We start from the raw sequence: 22,779 nt of genomic DNA on the forward strand, positions 1-22,779 counted from the left end.
GGCGCCAGAGGGCTCTGAGTAAGGGAATTTTAATTTTAAGCGCCATATTTGCACCTGGTGCTGAAAATTTGAACTATATTTTCCCAAAGCATTCACTTCCCCATGGTCTGCAAAGCCTTTTTTCCAAGTCTCAGCGCAACCCGTTGCTTCGAACGGGCTCCAGAGGTCTCTGAGTAGGGCAAGTTTAATTGTAGCCACCCAATACTTTGTAACAAGTGCGTACATGAAAAGGAGAATTGATTACATCCAGAAATATATATTTTCCACTACAACAAAAGCTTCTCTTATCATACAGGGTCAACGAAGTTAGTAATAAGGTGTGTTTTATACAACGTATATTGATACACGTGTAGATTGAATTGTAATTTCTGCAAATATGCTGTATAAAGAAACAAACTGCCGGAGCAGCTACTTGTTGAGACCAGTGTACAACTATTCCCCCAGGTTTTGCTTTATCGCCACTCATATTATGCAATGTGGTTTCACAGATAATAAAAATCTACACAGCCAGCCTCTCAATTTACGAAACCTCAAATCCGAATATTTTATCAAGCATAAAGATAGATAGATAAGATAATAAATACAAATTGAAATTGAGTACACCATAAATATATTTCTTAAACTGAATCATTAAAAGTATATTCATTAGGATAGCTACGTAATGGCCATTAATAACTTTAAAAGTACTTGATATTTTTTACAGTATTTGGATGGAAGTGACAGTGCACAACAATTAATGTAGGAGAGCTAAAACTAAATGTTTAAGAGTCATGTTTTACAGTTTATTTACGAAAGACTGTTTACATATATATCATCACAATTTAGCAGTACGATATATTCCCTGCGCGCGAACTGCAATGAGAACTATCCATGAGCGCCAGCACAAAATTATCCAATTAGGTTCAAAACAAAAGAGTTGCGTCCTGTTTCCGTGTCGTCAGAGAAGAAAAAAACGTTTTATGGCAGTGAGGAAAAGAAAACATGAAAGACGATAGAAAAATAGAAAAGGAAAGAGAAATGAAAGATGTAAGAGAAAGGCAGTAAAAATATATATATAGAGAGAGACAGAGAGAAATAAAGCTGGAAGAGATGTAAAGAGAAGGAAGGAAAGATAAATGAAAAACGAGACAGAGAGGGAGAGAGATGTAGGAAGAGAACTATTGAAGACAGATTTACAGAGTATAGGAAGTTAAATAACAGAGTATTAAGGACACAAGGAACAGTTTGAATGTCTAGTCAGGCGCGAGGATCTAGAACTACTTCTTCCCCACGGACCTTTCCCAGTGCCAAACTGGAGAAAGAGAGATCCGTGCGCTGGATAGTTGTAGGAAGGGGAGAAAACTTAGAATTATGCTTATGGGTGTAGTAAAACACATGAAAGGAAAGAAGACAAGTTGAAGATTTTACTATAGTGAAACCACAAGCAAAAAAGCCTGCGCAGACCCGCGACTCCTGTGCACCGTACTCCCGCCTGGAGGGGAGGGGCAGAGTGGAGCAGGCTTCCTTATGGCCAGACTTGAACGGAAGAAGAGGGAGGTGCGCGGAGACTTTTCGCCGAAGGTTCTTTTGTTTGTGCTCGCTGTATATTCGTAGGAAAAGCCGAAACTTTCATTTGATTAGCCGTAACTTGAAGTTGATGCGTTTTTCTTCTTCATAAGGAATGCATAAGATTCTGAAAATTCTTACTGATGGCAATGTTCAAACATCGTGCCCAGTTTAATAATCAACTTGAAAAAATAGCTTCTACTTGCAACATTGGGGAGAAATTCATACTGTCTTGTGTAGTCTGGTTTCTTTTTAGTAGCAGTGTCCATTCCGACGATATGGATATGAATACACACCTGGTCCGAAACTGTTACTCTTCGCCTTGAGAAGGAAAGGGAGGGTATAGGAAAATCAGTCAGGAAACGGAAAAAGGAAAATATAGAAAAAGAAATTATCCAGAAGAGAGGATGTAGCCATGAATGAAGAAATGCTAATTGAGAGATGAGGACGAAAAGAAGAAAAACATAATAGAGATACAAATATAAGAGAGATGGGCTATGATGCAAGGGGACCCGGGTTCTATTCCCTGCCTGAGTATGGGCCTTCTTTGTGAGTGTCCTTTCATCAATTTATCATAACATCGCTCATCCTCATCGTCGCGATTAGCCAGAAATGGCAGAAATGTGGCGTAAAATAACCTAATTAAATCAATCAACCCTCCCTACGGGCGCCCATGGAGATATCATATTTACTTCATCTTAGCAGTATTTGGTACACACATTATTCAACGTGTGATCTCTTTCAAATTCCTCAGAAATAATACAACGTACAACTTTTTATGTAAGTACATGCCTAAAGTAAAAAAAATCCAAGAGAAACAAATAAAAAATAATTTAAACATACAAACGAACAGGTAATAACAAAAACACTCACGCAGAAAATAGTTTAAATAGTTACACAGCCACTAAATTGCTTGTTCTCTGCCGTTTCAAGAACTGGAGCCACGCAGAGGAAAATCTATGGTTTATAGGTGTAAGTAGAAATGGTCTTCCTAAACAAAGACAAACCGAAGAAATAAATATAGTACAAGGACATGAATGCGAATGTTGCCATCGAAGGAAGCGCTTAAAATGGTGCGACTGTACTCATGGCGTTTATCATAACGTACCACACGTCTGGCACAGTCACTAGAACCCATTGTCGTTTAAAAGGGGAGAAAAGAGAATAAGTTTGATATATGCATAGATCTCACAATGCAACAATTTTCTCTTCCGATTTGAATTCATGGACACTTCCGTCCAAAACTGTTTCCAGACAAAACCGTTCTTAATTTGAATTAAACATCACTGCTATTTCCGGCTTAATAAATATCATACCGGAGTACCATTATCTTCCTGTTCAACTCTTAGAGGCACTCGCTGCTCAATGTGATCTATCCGTGAGGTCTCCTCTTTCTCAGGTGATGAACGCTCTTTGCCAGCGAAATAGTCTTCTATCTCCTCCAATGTCTTCCCCTTTGTTTCCGGGAGGAAGAAAATCACGAAAATGGTGCCCAACACCGACATGGCACCGTAGAAGTAAAACACCCCATAGTTTTTCATCCCTTGGATCATGTCAGAGTACACTTTGACAATCACAAAGCTAAAGACATAGGCCATGCAAGTCGTGATACCACAGGCCATTCCTCTGATTTTCGAAGGAAAGACTTCTCCAATCATGGCCCAAGGTAGCGTAAGAAACCCTACAGTGCTGCTGATGATGTACAGAAGGATGGAGGCAACTGGTATCCATTTTACAGAAGAATTTTTCCTTCTGAAAGATCTTGAAGTCATCAAGTACAAGTATGTTGCAAGTGCTATCATAGACAATGACATACCAATGCCTGATATAATAGCTGGCCATCGTCTGCCGATCTTTCTTAGAGCGAGACTTATTATCAACGTCACTACCAATCGACAGACACCAATCAGTATCGTCAACAAATAATCATTGATAACGCTACCGGCTTCCTGTGAAACATGAACAGCATAAAAGATAACCACGAACACTCCGCAAAACTGCTGGAAGAAGAAGAAGACGTTCATTATTATCAAAGGTTTGTACCCTTCTGGGCGAAGGAAAGTGGAAAGTCTTTGCTTTAAGGACATTCCCTCATTATTGCTGTCTGTTTGGTGTTTTATGATTTGATCCCACTCAGCCTTAATATCAGAATCGTATCTCTGTAGTTTCATCATCGACTTCGTAGCTTCTTTCAGCCTACCTCTGGAAACCAACCATGCTGGACTCTCTGGTAAGACCAAGATGGCGCAAAAGGCGATGGTGGGGAAGATGGTGCTCAGTCCGGCAACCATCCTCCAGTCCAGATAAGATCCCATTATGTAAACAATAAGGATTCCCAAGGCCATCGCTATGGAGTTCCAGCAGACCAACATCCCCCTCAGGTGAGGTTGGGAAACCTCGCCCACGTACACGGGGCCCGGAGTGCTGGACATGCCTGTGCCCAACCCGGTGAGGAGTCTTCCAACGTAGATCATGGGTAAATTCTGCGCCGTCGTGATGAGGATCCATCCCAGGGCGCAAGGGATGTTGATTGTCAGCAGAGCGATCTTCCGACCGAAGCGATCCATTAATGAACCAATGAAGAGGCAGCCGAAAGGAGTAGCGATCGATGCAATGCTGGCTGAAAGAAAAGTAATATATTATACCACTGAATTATATTCTTTCCAAAAGCGAAGTGAACAAACAAATTATGCGTGCGACCAAAATGATGTTAAGGACGTTGAGTCCAAACCTAAGAAAAGAATTCATGGAAAATGTTCCACAGAAACATTCGGGATTTAACAAGAATAAAATTGCACTAATATAAGTTTTAGAAACAAATCAAGAAAAGTATAAAATATAGATCGCATCATGTACCGCTACTTTGTGCATTCTAAAAGCTCAAGTCAAGAAAATGGATTGATATTTTTGGCAAGTCAATCAGAGTGAGAACTCAACAAATGAAAAATTAGTATTAAACATGATCTACCAAATAACGAACTACAGTTTATAATAAATGCTTTCATCTAATTGAATCGATTGGGTATCGATTTTGAAATAACATGTTTTTTCTTCCTTTGAATACGAAACTTCCGTCAGTCGTGGGCATTACTTTCTGTTATGTTTTGCTTACGTATATTAACGCAGACAGTGCAAAAAAATTAATAAGTTTGTAAGCATATACTTAACCAAAGAAGTATGAAGTTTTCAAGAGAGAACATGTTGAAAACATTAATGTGTTTGTTTGATTTCTTTGTTTGTTTGTTTAAATTGTTGTTCTAAGTCAACTTTATGCACAGATAGGATAATCAGGACTGAACCTACAATTTAAAGTGGGATCTGAACCACTATGCAATGTGCCTCCACCCCGGGACACCTTTATTACAAGGCGACGACGTTAGTACTACGCCATGTGGAGACCCCAAAAAAACATTGGTTTGTAAGGAAGGACCCCTTAGATGAGCTCTTGGTATAACATGTTGCGACCTTGACGGCCTGGTTGTTTATCTTTGTATGCTCATATTATAATATCATAGATTCTCATCATACTGGGAGAAGCGTGAAAATTAAATTACATAATGAATTTGGCAGGCCCCAGGTCTTGTTACACGGTGATCCACATTTTCCCGTTCGCGTCGGGGAAGATACGAAATCCTACTAAAAACTAACTCTCTAGCCTTCTTAAACCCGAAGGTTCATGGCTGCAGCAACACAGGCCTTCCATCTTTCCCTATCTTGAGCAAGATCTATATACTCTTTTCCATCCCTACCGATTTCCCTTAGGTCCATCTCAACGTTGTCCCTCCATCTTCGTCTTGGTCTTCCTACAGGTCCTACTTAACAACCATTTTCTGATTTGCTTCATTCGCGTTATTTTTACTTTGCTTTTGTGCCACTTTTGGCTAATTTGCAAAGGTGGGGATGAATGATGATGTGATGAAATTTATGAATGGACACTCACAAAGATCCATGCCCAGGCCGGAATTCGAACCGGGACCCCTGGCGTCGTAGAGCGATCTGCTAACCACTTCGCCACGGGGGCCGGCACAACCAATTTCTGAACTGTTCACAAAGTATTTCGTGGAAAATGTATTACGTAAATATCAATACTGAAGAAGTAAAGTAAATTGAAGAAGCAAAAGGAAATTCCGGATTAAGAATTTCTAGCGAGGAAGTTTAATAACGGGAAGCTGAGATTTCCTTAGTGCAGGACAAGAAAAATACATTGAAGAAGAGGGACGATGTTCTTCCTGCAATATACACTGGTTACTGCTCTCTTAATCCCACCATAAAAACTACCCTTAATCCCGTCATAAAAGCTGCTCGAGCAATGATCTCAGTTGGCTATGGAAGTTGAGGTTGCTTGGCTGCAGTCTCTTGTGCACAAATAACAAGGCTCGTGCTGTTTGTAAACCACTAAGTGCAACAGAGCTAGTGAACATTTCCACAGATGTATCGTATGATTTATAATTCAAGAACAGACACGTGCATACTTTGTTATACAAACTAAATATCAGAGCATCTCACGCAGGGTAAATTGAATGAAGAAGAAAGAACAGAGTTCTATTTATGGAGTTCACACATATACCTTCACTCCAAACCTTTCTTTACTCTTGTATACATTACCAGAGGCTTTGCTGTTTTGCTGTTCTGTTTTGCTTCGGTCTATTTTACACTAATTGTGTTATTGTCACGAGAATTCAGTCCTGTTTTAGACTTTGTCTTCTGATGCTTGCCCTGATGTCATAATGTTCTCACTTATTTCACTTGTATACATGCGTTCCACCATATCTTCTTTTTAATTACTCTGTCAATAATAACCTCGCACTAACTGATGCAAGTTATGGCATAGTATGAAAAGCTTACCTATCCACGTAGCAGCTTCCTCGTCTACAGGTATAGTGCTGTTGCTAGACTGAAGCTGTGGCAGAGCAACCGCTGAGAACCCTAAGCTCATTCCAGGAGACACTCCAGCCAAGTTAGCTGCAAATGTTGCCAAAATCTGAGGGTAAACAAACACTCCTTTCACATATAAAACCCTCGTTACACGTTACGGAAGACAACAATGAAATAACCATGCAAAAGAACATGGAGTCGCTCATCAGAAACATCAGGTTTTAAAAAGTATCCCCAATTACTTGGAAGTGTCAGGTATGGTTTCCAAGAATACCTTGCAATATGTCGAAATTATTTTCAGATCTCATAGTAATGAACATAAATATATATTTAGAACATTTCAAAAATCAAATTAGTTTCCACTTAATTTTCACGAGACCTTTAAACTACTATATTCTTGATATTTTAGTGGGTTTAAAGTTTCAAAAAGATTTTTTGCAACACATTGCAACAGGTTCATGTCACTGCTACTCCATTTGAAATCTTTAGGCAAGAAGTGGAGAGGATTTTTATGCAAACATTACGTTATAATAGAATAAGTCAAAAGAAAGCTGGTGTTTCATGATCTATACTACTATTTCAAACACATTTCGGAGCGGGGTGAATTTCAAATCAAATTTCAAATTTAAAGGCACTCCCTTGTAGAGGCTTAAATGTGCTCTGTACATACATTTGCGTGTGTTCGTAATTGGAAATTAAACGTCTGCAAAACTTTATGACTTATATACATAATTATAACTAAAATGAAAAATAATATTAAAATTTTCCTCACACTGACTATTCGTAAAAAGAAAGGTTTCAAACAAACTTGAACATCTTGCCATAGAGGTACGTTTCATCTTTAGCACATGTGAAATCTGCACTAAGTACATATATCAGTTAGTGTGTGGGATATGACGCAGGAAATTCACGTTGTGGTCTTACCTGGATTATTAAAATGGCCTTTCCTTTCGATGCAGCAGTTTTCTCTTCCATGCTGAGGTTTGCTCTTTCAGGACGGAAGATCTTATCTAGTTGGAAAGTGAGAGAGAGATTATTTGTATTGTATTTTTCTTATTGTAGTCGCTTTTTGGCACATCACGCGTGTCATTAAATCAGAATTCATGCTATTATATATTTTTGCACTATTTCTAATCGAAGTTTGAAATCTACAGCGATATGGTAAAATCGGCCATACATTAGAATGTATTGCATAGTTATTCATACTGTTCTTTAGGAAGACCACTCCGGGATAAGAAGTAATTACTTTTAATCCAATCTTGTATTAATTAATAAATTAAATGTTTTAAGGTCACGTTTAAAAACGTGTAACTTTATCTTAGTTGGATTCATGGCTTTCTTAGATCGTATTTGAAATCGTGAGAAGAAAGAGCTGGCTCATGAATTATTCTGTACATTTAGTTTTGTCTATACCCCCGAGTAAGACTGTTCCGTGTGTGCAATTGTATTCATGTAGAAAACTCATATGACCCCTAAAATGATCCACATAGGCCTAATTTGTAGTGATTTTAATGCCTTACACCCCCTTGAAATCACATTTATATCCCCCAAGAACTTGAAAATTCTTGATAAGCATATGATATCGGGGAATTTCACAATCAAAAGTTGGGGCATTTCATATCTTGGTCAATGCACAAATTTAATTGGAAGTTTTATGTGCAAAATTAAGTTCAGTATGTTTATAAAAAATATGGGCACACGTTTTAAGAGCATCCTGCAATCATTGTGTGATTTTACAAATCAGGAATTCATGTCATTTCTGGAGTGATAGCCTTTAGTTAATAAATTAATACTTTCTTTTCAGAATCGTACCCCGTCTCCGACGATCTGAACATAGAAATATAACCAAACTAGACGAATACACTAAGTATATAATGTAAGCTACGTAGGAGTATAGCAAAATTTAAAGAAGAAAAGGTACGTTGAGAGGGTTCGTACAAAGCTAATCATAAATCAAATAATGAAACAAATTTACGAGAAGCACATAAATAAAAAGGACTAGAAATAAAACGTTATATTCTACAAACCTTTTAATCCAAGGCCAGATGAGAGTAATGAGTGAGATAAGCTCGCTTTCTAAAGATAGGAAACAGCTTTTTCTGATTTTTCTGCCTTCTAATATTTGAACAAGAGTCACATAACATTTGTGTAAAGACACCTGTTCGACGGCAGGCAATTGCGATAGGAGAAACGTACGCAGGAAGGAAAAATGGTGTAGCGCTCTCAGCATATAACATGATATAAGCAGTGAGGTCTAAGCGAACTAAATAGAGGATCTTCAAGATGTATTAATTTGCTGTTATAGAGCACTACTGTGTCGCATTTAATTTATAACTAGTTCTGAAACGATACCACTTTGAACCATACCGTGGCCGATACTCTTTCCGATTCCCACCGATACCGATTCTTCAAAATTGGAATGATTAAAGGTTTTTCAAAATACTGATCGATATTAGTGCTTAAGTATTATACCACAATTATATTATATTCATCAATTTACCAAGAATTTTGCTTTAAAATATTCAGCACTTCCATCAGAATATTAAATTACATTTTATGTGATCCCGAAATCTAGTTTTTCACGCAAAATTGGTGCAAAATAAAAATAAAGTTTGAATTTTGCATAATTTTTAGGACTCGCACGGCATTTTTGCGAACCTTGTGAAAGACCAAAAATGTCCGAAACTTACAACTAACCCCAAGATGGAAAATTCTGGACAAACCCTTGACCAAACATATTAGAAACAACTAAACATCTGATAGAACATGACTTTAGCAGGTAAGACTAAGGACATGAGAGATTTGCATTAAATCTGCTAAAAGCCTTCAACAATCAAGAGCAAATCTCCAAATTTGCATGCTATCTATTGAAAGTGAACTGTCCAGTTTGACTTTTAAGATGTGACAACTAACTTCACCAGATAGAAACAAGGGGGAAAATGATTTGGTGCTCACAGGTAATAATCTGTGTCTAATCGAGAACTAACATGGGATCTAGTCAGACGCGGACCCACGGGGATGGCGATAGGGGCGATCGCCCCTCCCAACTGCCAGGTTTTCAGATATATTATTAAGCCAAATATTTTTCAAGACTCAAATGTTTTCTCTTCTGTTTAAGGGTTAAACCCCTATTTTTGCCCCCCCAAAAAAAGGATTATTCTAATCTCTAGAACATTCAAGTTAACTTACGTTTTGTTCACAGTACCATATTTATTTACATAAAACAGTGCAACTGTAGGTTAGAATTGTTTCTCGGTAAGGTGAGGTACTCCGACAAAATTCACTCCTCCCAACTATAACTTATCGCCGCCACTGGATCTAGTAGACATTCAAGAAGGCCTGCGCCTTGTAATCGACTATTCGTTCATCTTATAACTGTCAGTGGCAAAGATGATTCTATGATCCAGCTTTGCACACCTGCACGACAGAACTGCTCTTTTTCGAAGGCTCGTAGCGTCGAAACAACCCCTCAACGAGCACAACGTTACTTAGAAGAATAAAAAATGTTCTTCTTGACGCTCTCTACACCCTCCATATTTCTGGTCATGTGTTCATAGGAATTCGTTTCCTTGTTGTCAAACATTATCAAGTCATGGCATATCTTAATCCTGTATAAAGAAAGTACACCTTTTTCCTGTGAACACCTGACACATTCTATATTAAACGTCACCGACATAGATTAGAAGTACAAGTTCTTGCCCTTGTTAGATTACTCGTAGCAGATAAGGGCAACAACAGGAATTAGTCTGCAGGGTACGATTTGAAGGTAGGATTCCCCGCCTAGTGTCGTAAACATTCCCACCCAACTGCTTAGCAATGATACATCTCAACCAGGGATAATTATTTCCCACACACTGGATATGGAAGCTTCTAATCACACTTATAGAGTTCCAGTCAACTTCCAGTCTGCATTTTGCAGACTAACACTCTGGTGTCTGGACGTATGGTCAGTATAATCCTCTATGGGAATTGTGTGTTGTCCACATACGTATGTTGTGAGTGTCCCTTCATCTATTTCATGTTATCGCCATTCATCCCCATCTTCGCAATTAGCCAAAATAGGCAGAAACGCGAAGTAAAATAACTCAAATAATTCATTAATTCATTATAGAGTTTCAGTTCAGTTCAGCTAATTTTAGAACCCCGTAGCTATATATGAACATACACATCATATCTTTAATAATTTTTTTTAGGAGATAAAATGCTGATCATTAGACGTTGCGTACACTGATGCTTTTTCGTTCACTAGACGTTCTGAGACTTGAAGGAATACAATCTGAATAAACGAAACTTTCATTTTTGTTTAACATTTTAAGTTGGCTTATGTTTAAATAAGCAAAACTCACAGCCTACACGAACAGTTTCTTACATCTTGCCTATTGAACTGATTATGTAATTAAAAATATTTGTCATCCCCGACGTTGTAATGGCCCTAAGGGAGTTAGGATAGAGAAAGAAGAAGAAGAAAAAATGTTTGTTTCTTTTAATTTGATTTTAGAATGGTGTTCATTTGTGCTTAATCTAAAATCAACCTTACATTTTAACCCTAGCTTACCCGTGCAGTACGAGAAACTTACTTACCTGAGGGGAGGGGGCTCACACTTTCTTTTAGCACTAAAATTCAAGAAACCGTGTTGTTTTTTGAATCACTGATTCCTTTGTTCATTTAACATGTCTAGTCATTTATTAATTACAATAATAATTACCAAGATTTCCATCATTAGTAAAAAAATAATAACCAATTATTGCAGAAGTGTCACACACGTATTTTACCATTCGCTAAAACTCACAAAAACCATACTATTTTTTTATTAATACATTTTTGTTTATAGAGGGAGCAGTTGTTTATTAATTATAATAATTAAAAGAATTACCAACATTACCAACCACTGTTATTTGCATGTGTGTCTCAGAAAAGACGCATTCAAAGATGGCGCCTGATAGGCCCACTAAGTGCATTTTGCCTCCTAATTACATTACATTTATGTTTTTATGAACAAATGTAATACAGAAATATTGAGAACACCCTAGGAAACAATGTAATTTATTCTATATTTTTTAGAACAATTTTCACTGTATAAAAATCGAAAAAATAGAGGTGGGGGCTGATAGCCCCCTCCCCCTCGGGTAAGCTAGGGTTGAACAATTAATGTCCAATTATAAGCACACATAATCATAGGTAGAGAAAATGATAGTGCATGCGAGGTTTAAATTAATGAAAACCGCTGCTCGAAGTGAAGGGAATGTGTGGGTGGCAATGCTCCCTCCAGTTAAGAAAATTGTCATCTCCAATTTCTTCATGTTGATCCATACAAGCATCCTTCCTCCTATCGACCAAGCATCAGCCCCAGCTAGGAATATCCACTTCGAGCACTGATGGTAATCTATTATTAGATAGTTTTTGGGGAGCAATTGGCCAACATCTATAAGATTATTAAGATAATGAACCCACTAATTCCCCCCGCCTCAGATGAAATCATAAATCGCATCCTGCCTCAATGAATTCAAGAGCCTGACGGATCCATTATCCCTTGATGCGTATAAACTTAATATGTATTCAAGGATAAAGATATTAAGAAAACAGAAACCAGTTATGATATTATTGTAGAGCAGTAATTTGAGAAATGACCTCATTCGCCAGTCGCTGCCCGTCGACTATCGCTATTTCCAAAAATACAAGCCCTACCAAGGCAAAAGTTAATGAACTGATTGGCCTAATGAATAATCAGCTAATACAATCAATAATAGATACAGTTTTTCTTCCACTAGTGAGAAGCCTCTACGGCAGAGTAGCTGGTCTTAAGGCGCTAGAAAACACAGGTCTCAGGTTCGAACCCTGATCAAGGCATCAGTTCATTCATGCTTATCGTCGCGAGTAACCCAACAGGTAGCAAAAGCGACGTAGAGTAACCTAAATTGAACGCACAAAAAGAAAGGGAAACAAATCTAACGTATCTAAACTTCAAAGTTGCAGAAAACCCAAAACGTTTATGCTCAATAATCGGGACCGAACCTACAGCTTAAAGAGGAACTCTAACCATCATGCTTTGCCTCCGAACATGGTCTACATTAAACAGTCAATGGGGCATAATTTTTATTTCATAACTTCGGAGGCTGTAGTTGCAGTTCCAACTAAGTTGAAAAACAATATATTCGTAATTTTTAAGACGAACACTTTACCTAATTAGCTCGAAATGAGAACAAGGCCACAATTAACTTATATTCTCTCATCTTAGTATCCAAGATAAATCCAAATTGTCTTTCTTCCTCCCCGCTGACGTGGCTGTCGCTTTGTATCCAAAGCGTACCCGGTTCCGGGTTCGAATCCTGGCATGGGTGTTCTTTGTGAGCGTCACTTCATTACTTTCATCATATCACCACTCACCTGCATCTTCGTGATTAGTCAAGAATGACAGAAGAGAGAAGTAAAACAAACGAAATCAACCATTCAAAAGTTCCCAATTTCGATCTCTAGTAGTGGCATAATGTACAACGGTTCAGATGACACGTTGAGACTGTAGGTCCGGTCCCTATTAACTATTCTGCGCATAAAGTGGACTTAAAAGCAAGATCAAAACACAAGAAAAACTTCCAAATTTTTATTATATACTAGAACTATGTTAGAATAATATGAGATGAAAAACTATAATGCTTACCTCAAAGCTTGGGAGCTAACAGCGGAGATGAAAGTGTGTTAGGAGTGCTTCGTCTTTTAAGCTTCCACCCAACATAAACAGCATCCGGTTGGTGTTTGGGCGTTGCGACTAAGACTAGCGATATATAGATAGGCACCGTGCTCCCTTGGTGGACCTAGTATTTGCTGTCGACTCTGAAATGCAATTCCCACCTCATTCCCGTCATAAACTTTATCAGAACTCTCAGATAAGGGTATTCGACAGATGAAGTAGAGATATGGAGTTATGTCTTCCTTTTACGTGAGCTAGATTGCCTTTACGTATGTGATTTTTGGAAATCGGACGTGCTAAAAGTTTTCAGGAAAATCTAATTTATGATCATTTACTCACGAAAGTTAACCTTACACCCCCGCACCATAAATGCAAACTTACACTCACCCACACATAAAACTCTAGATAAATCCCTGCAGAAAGGAGGTGTGGTATGTCTTGGTTAACCTTGTTACAAATATATAAAAATAGAAACCAACAGCCTTACTGCCACCGATTTCCGTTTTGTCGGCCTGTAAAGTCCGGACACTTCATTGAAATTTGAGTAAAGTACTGATATGATTTTACGTTTGATCGTTCGCCGACCTCCGCACTACGATTCTGAGTTCGAATCCCGGGCTGGGTGCTCTTTATGAGTCTCCCTTCATCAATTTCGTTTTGTCATCACTCATCCTCATCGTCGCAATTCGCCACAAGTGGCAGAAAAGCGACGATAAATAACAAAAATCAAATGCTAGATCATTCATCCTCATCGCATTAACTTAGAGAGGTAGGAACGCCGTTCTCTGCAACCAATATACAAATACAATACCAATTCGTGCTACCTTGCTTATTGATCAAAATACTTAATATAAGATGCGTTAGAACAACAGACAGGGGCGTAAATAACACCCCCGCAACCCCCGCGGGTTTCTAAAAGCAGAAAGTGAATTACCAAATTAGAAGAAAACCTTCATTAGCTGAATAATTCAAGTAATTAATTACGACGCCGAAGGGTAAACGACAGGCAAGAAAATGCGCTTTTCTTTCGCGCTTTAGATATTCTAGTAAATCAAGTAAACAATAGATTGGTTTGGTTTGAGTTGGTGTTTTAAGTCCACTTTATGCACAGTAAGGCTAATCGGGACTGGACCTACAGTTTAAAGTGGGATCCGAACCACTTGTGCCTCCACCGGGTATCGAACCCGTGACCCCTTGATTACAAGGCAATGACGCTACCACTGCGCCATGGGGGAGGCCGTAAAACAATATATTTCAGAGTATTAATGAAATCAAAGAAAGCTTCACTTTTTAAGACCAAGCCGAACCCACCGACAGACAGTTAGTGGAATCCGATACTAATTTTACGAAGAAAATGTTTCTTGCACTGTAGATACAGAAATTGTTTGTTTTGGGAATGTAGCGTCAACTGAAATCAAAAGAAGAAATATGTCGAACATCATCGAAGCTGCAGAATTCCTCTTGATAAGAAACAAAATTCTGGCTAGTAGCATTCCTGACGTATGTACTGTTTATATGCTGTATTTGACCCTACCTGTGACGTCTTCATCAGCTGAGAGGTTATTATCCAAGCTAAAATTGATAAAAAATTAATTGGAAAGCACAATGACAAGAGTGACATTGAGTGGACTGGCGCTGTTAAGCATCGAAAGCAAACGGAGTCGAAAACTGGACTTCACCAAACTAGCACAAGAATTTACTTCCATCGAAAAACGAAGAGGGCTGAAAATGAATATCTAACAAATATCGTAATTTTTGTTGTAAAAGTATATTTTCATACGTAAATATAACATGTAATTTTTTAGTTTGTCTGTTGCCGGAACCGTTCGTACTAGTTTTTACATTGATTGAAATTACATGTATGTATTTTCACATTTGTATGTATCTAATATAAATGTAGGCGTGAATTTATATTTTAGGAAGGAAGGGGAAAAAAGCGAGTAGGGGCGCACAAGTGAAAGTTGTGGGGAGGGCAGGGGTGCAGAGCGTCTTAGTTATGCTACTGACAACAATACATGGTGAGGCAGTCAAACGGGAAGATTTAAAAAATTCATAAAAAATAGAGAGTGTTTTTTTAACATGAATGTACTGTACATAAGTTGAAATTACTAGTGTACCTGAAAAATGTTCATTTTTTGAATATGGTGTCAGTAAGATGGCGTCCTTGGTTTTGCACACGTTGTCGGAGTCTCAGAGTAAATCAACCCATGACATTGCGAACCGTCTCCAACGGATCTCCTTCAAATCATCCCTGGATACTTTGGCGGTCGTGTTTGTAAATTCCATGATTTACTTTGACATTGACGTAGCATGTTAGCTATTTGCACCCATCACAAAATATGAAGAAAAAAAACTGGAAGAAAAGAAGAAGTGTTGACAACATAAAATAAGTCGTTTCTGTCGCATACGCATATGAACCACTTAATTAGTCAAGAGTATAATACAAAACTATCACTAATTTGCAATGCGAGTCACGAGAGCCGAACCTATCTTTAGAAAAATCGGGAATCCAAAATTTCAGTCTTTCCCAAGCATGAACGGATGTAACATCTTGGTTGTTCTTCATCTATTTTGTCATTCAATTCATTATTCATCCTTTGACCTCAGCAGGTAGAAAAGCGACGAAAAGTGGTTCCGGATTCTACGGATATCCTAGGAATGGACATTTTGGAATGTCCCTTCATCAGTTTCATCTAATCATCATTCACCCCTGTTAGCACAAGTAGCCCATAATACAAAAAGGCGGCACAGGGTAGGAAATGCACAAATTATAATTACGAGGTACTACTAGAATACAAATCTGTAATTATAAAATGTAATGTAATGTGCGCATGCACAAATGACTTAGGTTTACAAAACCAAATTACCCTGCTCTTTACATGAGTGAGTGAGTTTTATGTCCACTTTATGCACAGATAGAATAATCGGTACTGGACTTACAATTTAAAATGGGATCCGAACCACTACGTGCCTCCACCAGGTATAGAACCCGGGAACCTTGCATTACAAGGCGACGACGTTACCACTACGCCATCGTGGATGCTACTGTTTATGTGATGTGGGTGATTTTCTCCATTAAGTTTGTGTCTCTATCCTAAGTCAATGCCAAATTAATATCAGCTAATCATATTTGGGGGCCATAATATGGTTTCTGCCAAAATTACTACAAATTAGTTAATAGGTGGACTGAAACCTTAAACTGAATTCTTTAAGGTTGCAGCTACCGAAGTTTGTGATAGTCTCCATAAAATCCTTAAAATCTATTGACTGGCATAATGGGACCAAGGTTGTGAAGACTGAATGAATTGGATCGCTCGAAGCAGTTTTTTATTGCAAGATTCTTCTTCTGAAACAAAGAAAAAACTACTTGTTTTTCCTGGTTTATCTCGAGAAGCCATGGGTAGTCTGTGATTGGGCAAAGTATAACTTTTTGTACGTCACAAAATTCCTATTGTGAAGGTCACGAATAATAAAATCTGAACGAGTATGAGAGCTGCTATAGTGGGGATTTATACCGGGTCTGTACAGAAGAACACCTGGATTTCACACGATATTTGTTGCGTGACAAACAAGACCTCGCCGTCGCCTTAGTGGTGTTCGTCGCTTTGTAATCAAGTGGTTTCGGGTTTGATACCCTGTGAAGGCGTATAGGATCAGATTCCAATTAAATTGTAGGTCCAACCGACCTCCGTGGCGGAGTGGTTAGCACGGGGGCCGGTTCGAATCCAGGCCTGGGCATGAATGTTCCTTGTGAGTGTCCCTTCATCAATTTATCATATCATATTTCATTCCCATCTTCCCGATTAGCCAAAGTGTCAGAAAAGCGAAGTAAAATAAACCAAACAAATCAATCAAAACTGTAGGTCTTCAAACAAAAAGTGGACTTCAAAACAAAAATCAAAATTAACGTGAGAAACAACAAAGTTAACTTACATTTATAGACAACATGAATTTATTTCGGCATTTAGTAAATTTCGATGCCCCCTTCCTTTCGCAGCTCTGCATACATGAAAACGATCTCTTCCCATGGCGCATCAGAAAGTCCCGAGTTATGGACATTGTAGCTGCGATTATCCATTCTTGCAGATGAAGAAGGTCACGAATCTCCTCAGCGTAGATCAAATTCTTAACATCCTCACATAAAAAAATCAGGAGTGTTACGTCAGGACTTCGTGCTGGCCATGGGATCAACCCTCCCCTTCCAATCAACCTGTTAGGATTAAAATGATTAGAATTTCCGCCAAAGGGGTGCCAATTAACTACACATACATAAACAGAACGTTTTGGAGTTCATAAACGTGCTTGAAAAACAGTGTCCTTCCATCTCACTTATTTAATTTGTTAGTTTTTCCATCGGAGTTCTTTTGTAGGATCCCTGTACGATTAATTAAACGAATTATTTAATGTGTCCAATTAGAGTTCTCCGGGTAGTAACTGTGATATTTTAACATTGCATATTCCCTCAGTGCCTCACCATGATAAAGTACCCTGTCAAACGTTAACCGATAGACCTTTACCATGTTGATTTTACCTTCCTGTAGCAAGTCGACGTACATCATAAATCAACGGAAAATATCGCAATGTCACATGAGGTGTTCCCAATGCTCCACGTTTTCACTGCGGTCCACGCCCTGAAAAGCAACCAGCGGCCGCTTTTGAAAACACGATTGTCCTCATAATTCGAGATTTACTATGTTCCTTAGAAATGACATTTCAAGCAAACTTGAAGAGCCCAATCGTTGGTTTATAACATAGGGCTTGGTTCCAATCTTTCGTTACCAGGTTGCTATTTTATGGCATGGGCGAAGATCCAGTAACCATGAAAATTTATGATTCACTAACAAAACAAGATTTGTTCTAAGTACACAAACACAATCTGGATTGAATATACAGATGAGATCCGAATTATTGAGCAATATACTTTCATCAGGGTTCTAGCAATATCATTTTTTTGTCAATACCTTCATTCTCACCGTCGCGATTAACCTAGACAAGCAGGAAACACACTTAAAAAACTAAAGATACAAAAAATGTAGCAATCGACGAGGAGAAATTCACTAACATGCTTCGTTACTTATAGGGAGATAATTTGAATGGATTAAACTAGGTCAATAGAATACCATACCAGTAAAAACATCTGAAATTATCAGTCCATTTTCAAGTGTACGTTCTTATCAGTATTTCAACAAGAGAATTTTTTTTACAATCGTTCTTTAATATACATTTACTATTTACATTATAGGCTATGAAGGTCAAACATTTACGTATATTAGATTAGCGATGCACGCGACTTGATAATAAGTTACCTGATTACATTTTCATTACACATTGATAATGTTTAACTGAAGTGGTGAAAGCAATGCGAATATCATCAAATTTCATTGCATGCTCCTGCCTGTACTCAAGAAGTGTCGTGTTCAATTCTCTCAAGTATAGGCATAAGTTATTGTTATTGATTTGGTGTTTAAGTCCACTTTATGCACAGTAAGGCTAATCGGGACTGAACCTACAGTTTAAAGTGGGATCCGAACCACTGTGCCAAGTGCCTCCAACAGGCATAAGTGAGCAAGGAAATTTTGTAATAGAAACGATAAAGACTGCAAATGGGGTATATGTGACCTGCTTTGGTTGTCAAAGCATATTTTACCATATTTACTATACTTGACCTTCTTCCATTTTTTGATAAAATTGTAGGCCAGAGTGAGGGATGTAGCCCCATCAACCCTCTTCTTGGCCCAACACTATAAACTTTTCTATTGAAAGAAAAGTGCTACAGATGATTTTATTTCATCCGACATCCGTGGAAGGGTCGTTAGCACACCGCGCTACAACGCCAGAGGTCACTGGTTCGAATTCCGGTCTGGAAACGATTTTTTTTAACGTCCCTTCATCAATGTTATCCTAATCTTCGCGATTAGCCAAAAGCGAAGTAAAATAAACCCAATCAATAAATCATTAATTTCTTAAATTCCATACGCTTCTAACACCTTCGTAATGAAACAGGAGAGGCAGGAATTCCACATATTTACTCCCAGGGGCGTTATGGAAAACATTGGGTGGGTTCAAATATTTGACTTGACAAGTTCACAAAAATTCTCATAGGTCCAAAATTGACCAAAATTCATCTTTACTTTAAAAATCTGTTATTTACTGAATTCAATAAGCAGTTCACCACGAATCGCAATAAATAATGTATAATAATAATAACACGAGAAGTTATTGGGTGGTATCAGGCCCCACGGGCCCATATAAGTAGGCGCCATTGTTTACGCCAATATAATATTTCAAATCCGATATAAACAGAAACACCATAACACATTCGAAATAATGTATACACTTCCTTCTGTTCTCCGCCTCAATGTTATTTTATTTCCTTCTGTCGAATATTCTTCACCTCTTGTAAGGCTGGTATTTTGGGCGCTTATATCATGGCGGACGGACCTCACCATTATTCTAACTCGTTGTCGGGAAGCCACTTGACAAATAGTGACATCTAGCGTTGGGAGCAGCGTACTAAGGGGAGAATAACAACGCAAACGCAGTCAGCGGCTTGGCGGGTGGAACAAGCGCGCGCAGAGACTGACGGTCGATGCCAGCTGTGTGCAAGGGCAGACCTCGGTTCCCCGTCCATCCATGGTGAGTGCAAACAAGGCGTGCATGTCGTGAGGTGTTGCTGCCAGGTGTCGAAGCCCTCCCTCCCGAGGACAGCCCTCGTTCGCTACGGTGTTCTGCTGCAGCTACACGATCCTTAGGTGCCAAAGTCGACGTATCCATGTGGACCTGACGCAAGTAAGTGTCATCGATCTGGGTAGTTCGTTGAACTTGATTTCATTCATGTCTAGCCGGGGAGCGACCTTTCGTGACGATAACGACCCGCCCCGATGTTGTCAAGATCGCCGTACGTTTCGGAACTTGTCTCGCATGCGGCTTCCGCGATCCTCCCCCTCCCCCACGCTTGTCTCGAACCCGTGAACGGGTCGCGTGCCATGCGAGGTGTGTTTATTAACGGGTATCAACGCAGCATGTTCCCTAATTGGATGTGACATGTCAGTGACTATTTATTTCACGAGTGAGGTGTTTTCTCCGTCACGAGGGGAACGACTGTTGCACTTCCTACCGCATCGAGATGTACGTATGAGATATTCATTAATTTAATTATGCCTCCCTGTGAAACATGTCATATTATAACTAAGAACGTCCCTTAGACTGAATAGAAATAGCGTTTAGAGTTTCAATTTACATTAGTTATTGAACGTAGCACTTAGAGCAGGCTTTATATGCATGTATCATCGGATAGCTTGCTGCTTATTAAACACTGTCAACTCTTATTCAATCTGTTCCCCCATTGTAACCTGGTTGTAAAAGTGTACCCATTGACTTCGATGCGTAAGTCGACCATCGTGAAAACTTTCAGTGACAAGGTGTATAGAAACAATGTTAGAATTCTATTTTTTTTCTTTTTAAAGCTGATTGTTGACACAGTGCGCTAAAAAGACAGATGTTCAGGATTTGAATTCTGGTTAAGGCATGAACATTTAGTTGTTTTTGTTCCTTCATCTATTCCATTCATTTCACAATTCATCCTCATCGTCGCGATTGACCAAGGGAGGTAGAAAAGCCACGTTAAATAACCAAAAGTAGATACAATGCAGAAACTAAGTTGTGTAGCATTATATTTTACATTAAAGATTTTACACTATAGGCTACAGGAATCTTTTTCTACCAGAATAGTTTCCATTTTTTGTTTATTAATCATCCCTTGCATGCGTTGGTTTTGTCTGATGTACCCAATCTTCCTATTTCCTTCCTTATTCCGCATGCATTTTCTTGCCGACATCATTTACCGAGAGTTGTAACACATTAGAACACTTTTTACTGCCCATTTATGAATTTCGCATTCATTTCGTGTATTATATCAATACAATTTATGCTGTGGCTCTCTTTTGTCAATGATGACATCAGAGGAGAGCTAAGGAACGGGTTCGTTTACACTCATTTTAGTTTGGTTTTCAGGTTTATAAATTATTTCTGAAGAAGTAAGTGCTTTTTCTTGTCTGGAGAGGTCAGCTGTCAATGGCAACCAAAAATAAACTACGCAGGCTATTCAGCCAACATGATCTCCCGATAGTGATGTATCTTTGCAGCCCTGTAATTAAGGAGTCCTGGGTTCGATACCGACGAGGGCACGTTTGCACACATGTCATTCAGGCACGTATTTAGAAATATGTTTCGGGGGGGGGTCCGAACCAAGTATCTCAGGAATAATAATTTTAATATTAATATATAAATTAAAATAATTATATTAAATCAAATTAATACTAATTACAATACATAAATTAATATTATATTATTATTACACGATTAGGTAAAAACACTGTAGCTATAAAAATAGAGATAGCGCATATTCATTACGTAGCTTACCTTTAGTTAAGATCGGAATAATTTACATAAAAACAAATGCTCTGGCAATGAAATTAATGTCAAATAGATGAATAATTCAATATTTATCGAATAACAAAAATGATGTCACATGTAGTTCGAGAAAAGTAAGTTTCTGATTATAGAAAGTTCAGAGGAAATTAATAACCATCGATTATGCAACAAATGCTAATATTTTCATTACTTAATTTTAGCAATACTTGGTAATCTTTCGGGGGGTCCGGACCCCTAGACCCCTCCTAAATACGTCCTTCCTGTCCCTCAAAGCCGTATGATCCCAATATAATCCTTGTCTTCCAATAAGCCTTTTGCAATTATGTCAAACTAAATTCTGCGTTTGTGTTTTTTTTTTTTTAATGTTGGCATAACACTGGCATTGATTTACGAGTACATGCACCTGTATTTTTGCTTCACGCGGAAGTTCGCTTTTTTAACTTTGTATTTTTTCAGCATTGTAAAATTAATCATTAATACTTGATATGCGTGTGTTAGAATGTCCTCGAATTGTGAATTAAAGTTTCAGCTTCTTAAGATTACTTCCACCTTAACAAAATGTATACTTTCTTTTGGCATGTGCATACTTGATAGCTGTTTGTGATTTTCAATAAGTAACTAGGATACAGCTTCAAGTACTAACTATTATCCTTCATGCTGCTAATTTTCAGCCTGAGCCATGGGTTTGGTTTCTGTAGAGTACAAAAATGGTACATGAAATATTATAAATCTGCATGAGTTGTATTCTATAATTTTGTGTTATGAACAATTTGTTTTGAGTGAGAAACAGACATACAGAAACCTTGAAGGGATTCATAAAGCAATATCAAGTAGAGGCACGGACAATTCTTCGTTGTAACTATTCCGTCGAACGTCCGGAAGTGTCAATGACTGTATACAGTGAGTTATGCATTTGATAGTATTTTTAATGGTATGCACAGACTCCAAATTTGACGATGTGCAGGAATTCTGTAAGGAGATATGACTGTAAATAAAAGGGGTTGTGACTATTATTTTTCGTTGTCAATGCAATACAGTTTCCAATGTTTTGTGAATTGACGTTCTTTTTTTAAAATATATTAGACTAAACTGTGATTGAGGAAAGAGCTGCCTGTGAGGTCACCGTAATTTTAATGTAAAATTTTTTACAGTATGAATCCATCAATTCCTCTTGTACAGTCACGGACACTTCTAGGTTGTAATAATTCAATTTACTTTCAATGGAATTGTTACAACCCAG

At 38.2% G+C, this 22,779-nt stretch overlaps 2 protein-coding genes across 4 annotated transcripts in view; one reads left to right on the forward strand and one right to left on the reverse strand.

The window, feature by feature from the left end:
- LOC145998712 (kelch-like protein 17) overlaps positions 1-22,779 on the forward strand; it is a 172,028-nt gene that overhangs the window by 43,497 nt on the left and 105,752 nt on the right. The window contains exon 1 of one of the 3 annotated variants that reach the window (XM_083135214.1): positions 19,698-19,895. The exons of 1 other annotated variant lie outside the window; for it this stretch is intronic. Coding sequence is in view for 1 of the 2 variants with exons in the window: in XM_083135210.1 (XP_082991336.1) it covers positions 20,151-20,234 (84 nt within the window). In the remaining variant the exon portion in view is untranslated. Of the gene's footprint in view, positions 1-19,697; positions 19,896-20,094; positions 20,235-22,779 lie in introns of those variants that run through there. One more of the 3 variants, XM_083135210.1, reaches the window with a different exon arrangement.
- Positions 816-13,218, reverse strand: LOC145998448 (facilitated trehalose transporter Tret1-like). Its single transcript, XM_083134859.1, has 4 exons — positions 13,077-13,218; positions 7,345-7,430; positions 6,391-6,526; positions 816-4,165 (listed from the first exon to the last, which is right to left on the reverse strand). Exons 2-4 carry the CDS (start codon positions 7,393-7,395, stop codon positions 2,856-2,858), a joined length of 1,497 nt encoding a protein of 498 aa, XP_082990985.1. The 5' UTR covers positions 7,396-7,430; positions 13,077-13,218; the 3' UTR covers positions 816-2,855.

Source organism: Lepisma saccharinum, chromosome 14 (genome assembly GCF_977018435.1).
Source record: "Lepisma saccharinum chromosome 14, izLepSacc3.1, whole genome shotgun sequence".
In the NCBI taxonomy this organism is placed as follows: domain Eukaryota; kingdom Metazoa; phylum Arthropoda; class Insecta; order Zygentoma; family Lepismatidae; genus Lepisma; species Lepisma saccharinum.

Coding starts and splice junctions, on each gene's coding strand:
- LOC145998448 (XM_083134859.1), bottom strand. CDS start 7,395: ATGGAAGAGAAAACTGCTGCATCGAAAGGAAAGGCCATTTTAATAATC. Junction 6,527..7,344: donor AGGCCATTTTAATAATCCAG/GTAAGACCACAA, acceptor GTTTACCCTCAG/ATTTTGGCAACATTTGCAGC. Junction 4,166..6,390: donor GGAAGCTGCTACGTGGATAG/GTAAGCTTTTCA, acceptor CTTTTCTTTCAG/CCAGCATTGCATCGATCGCT.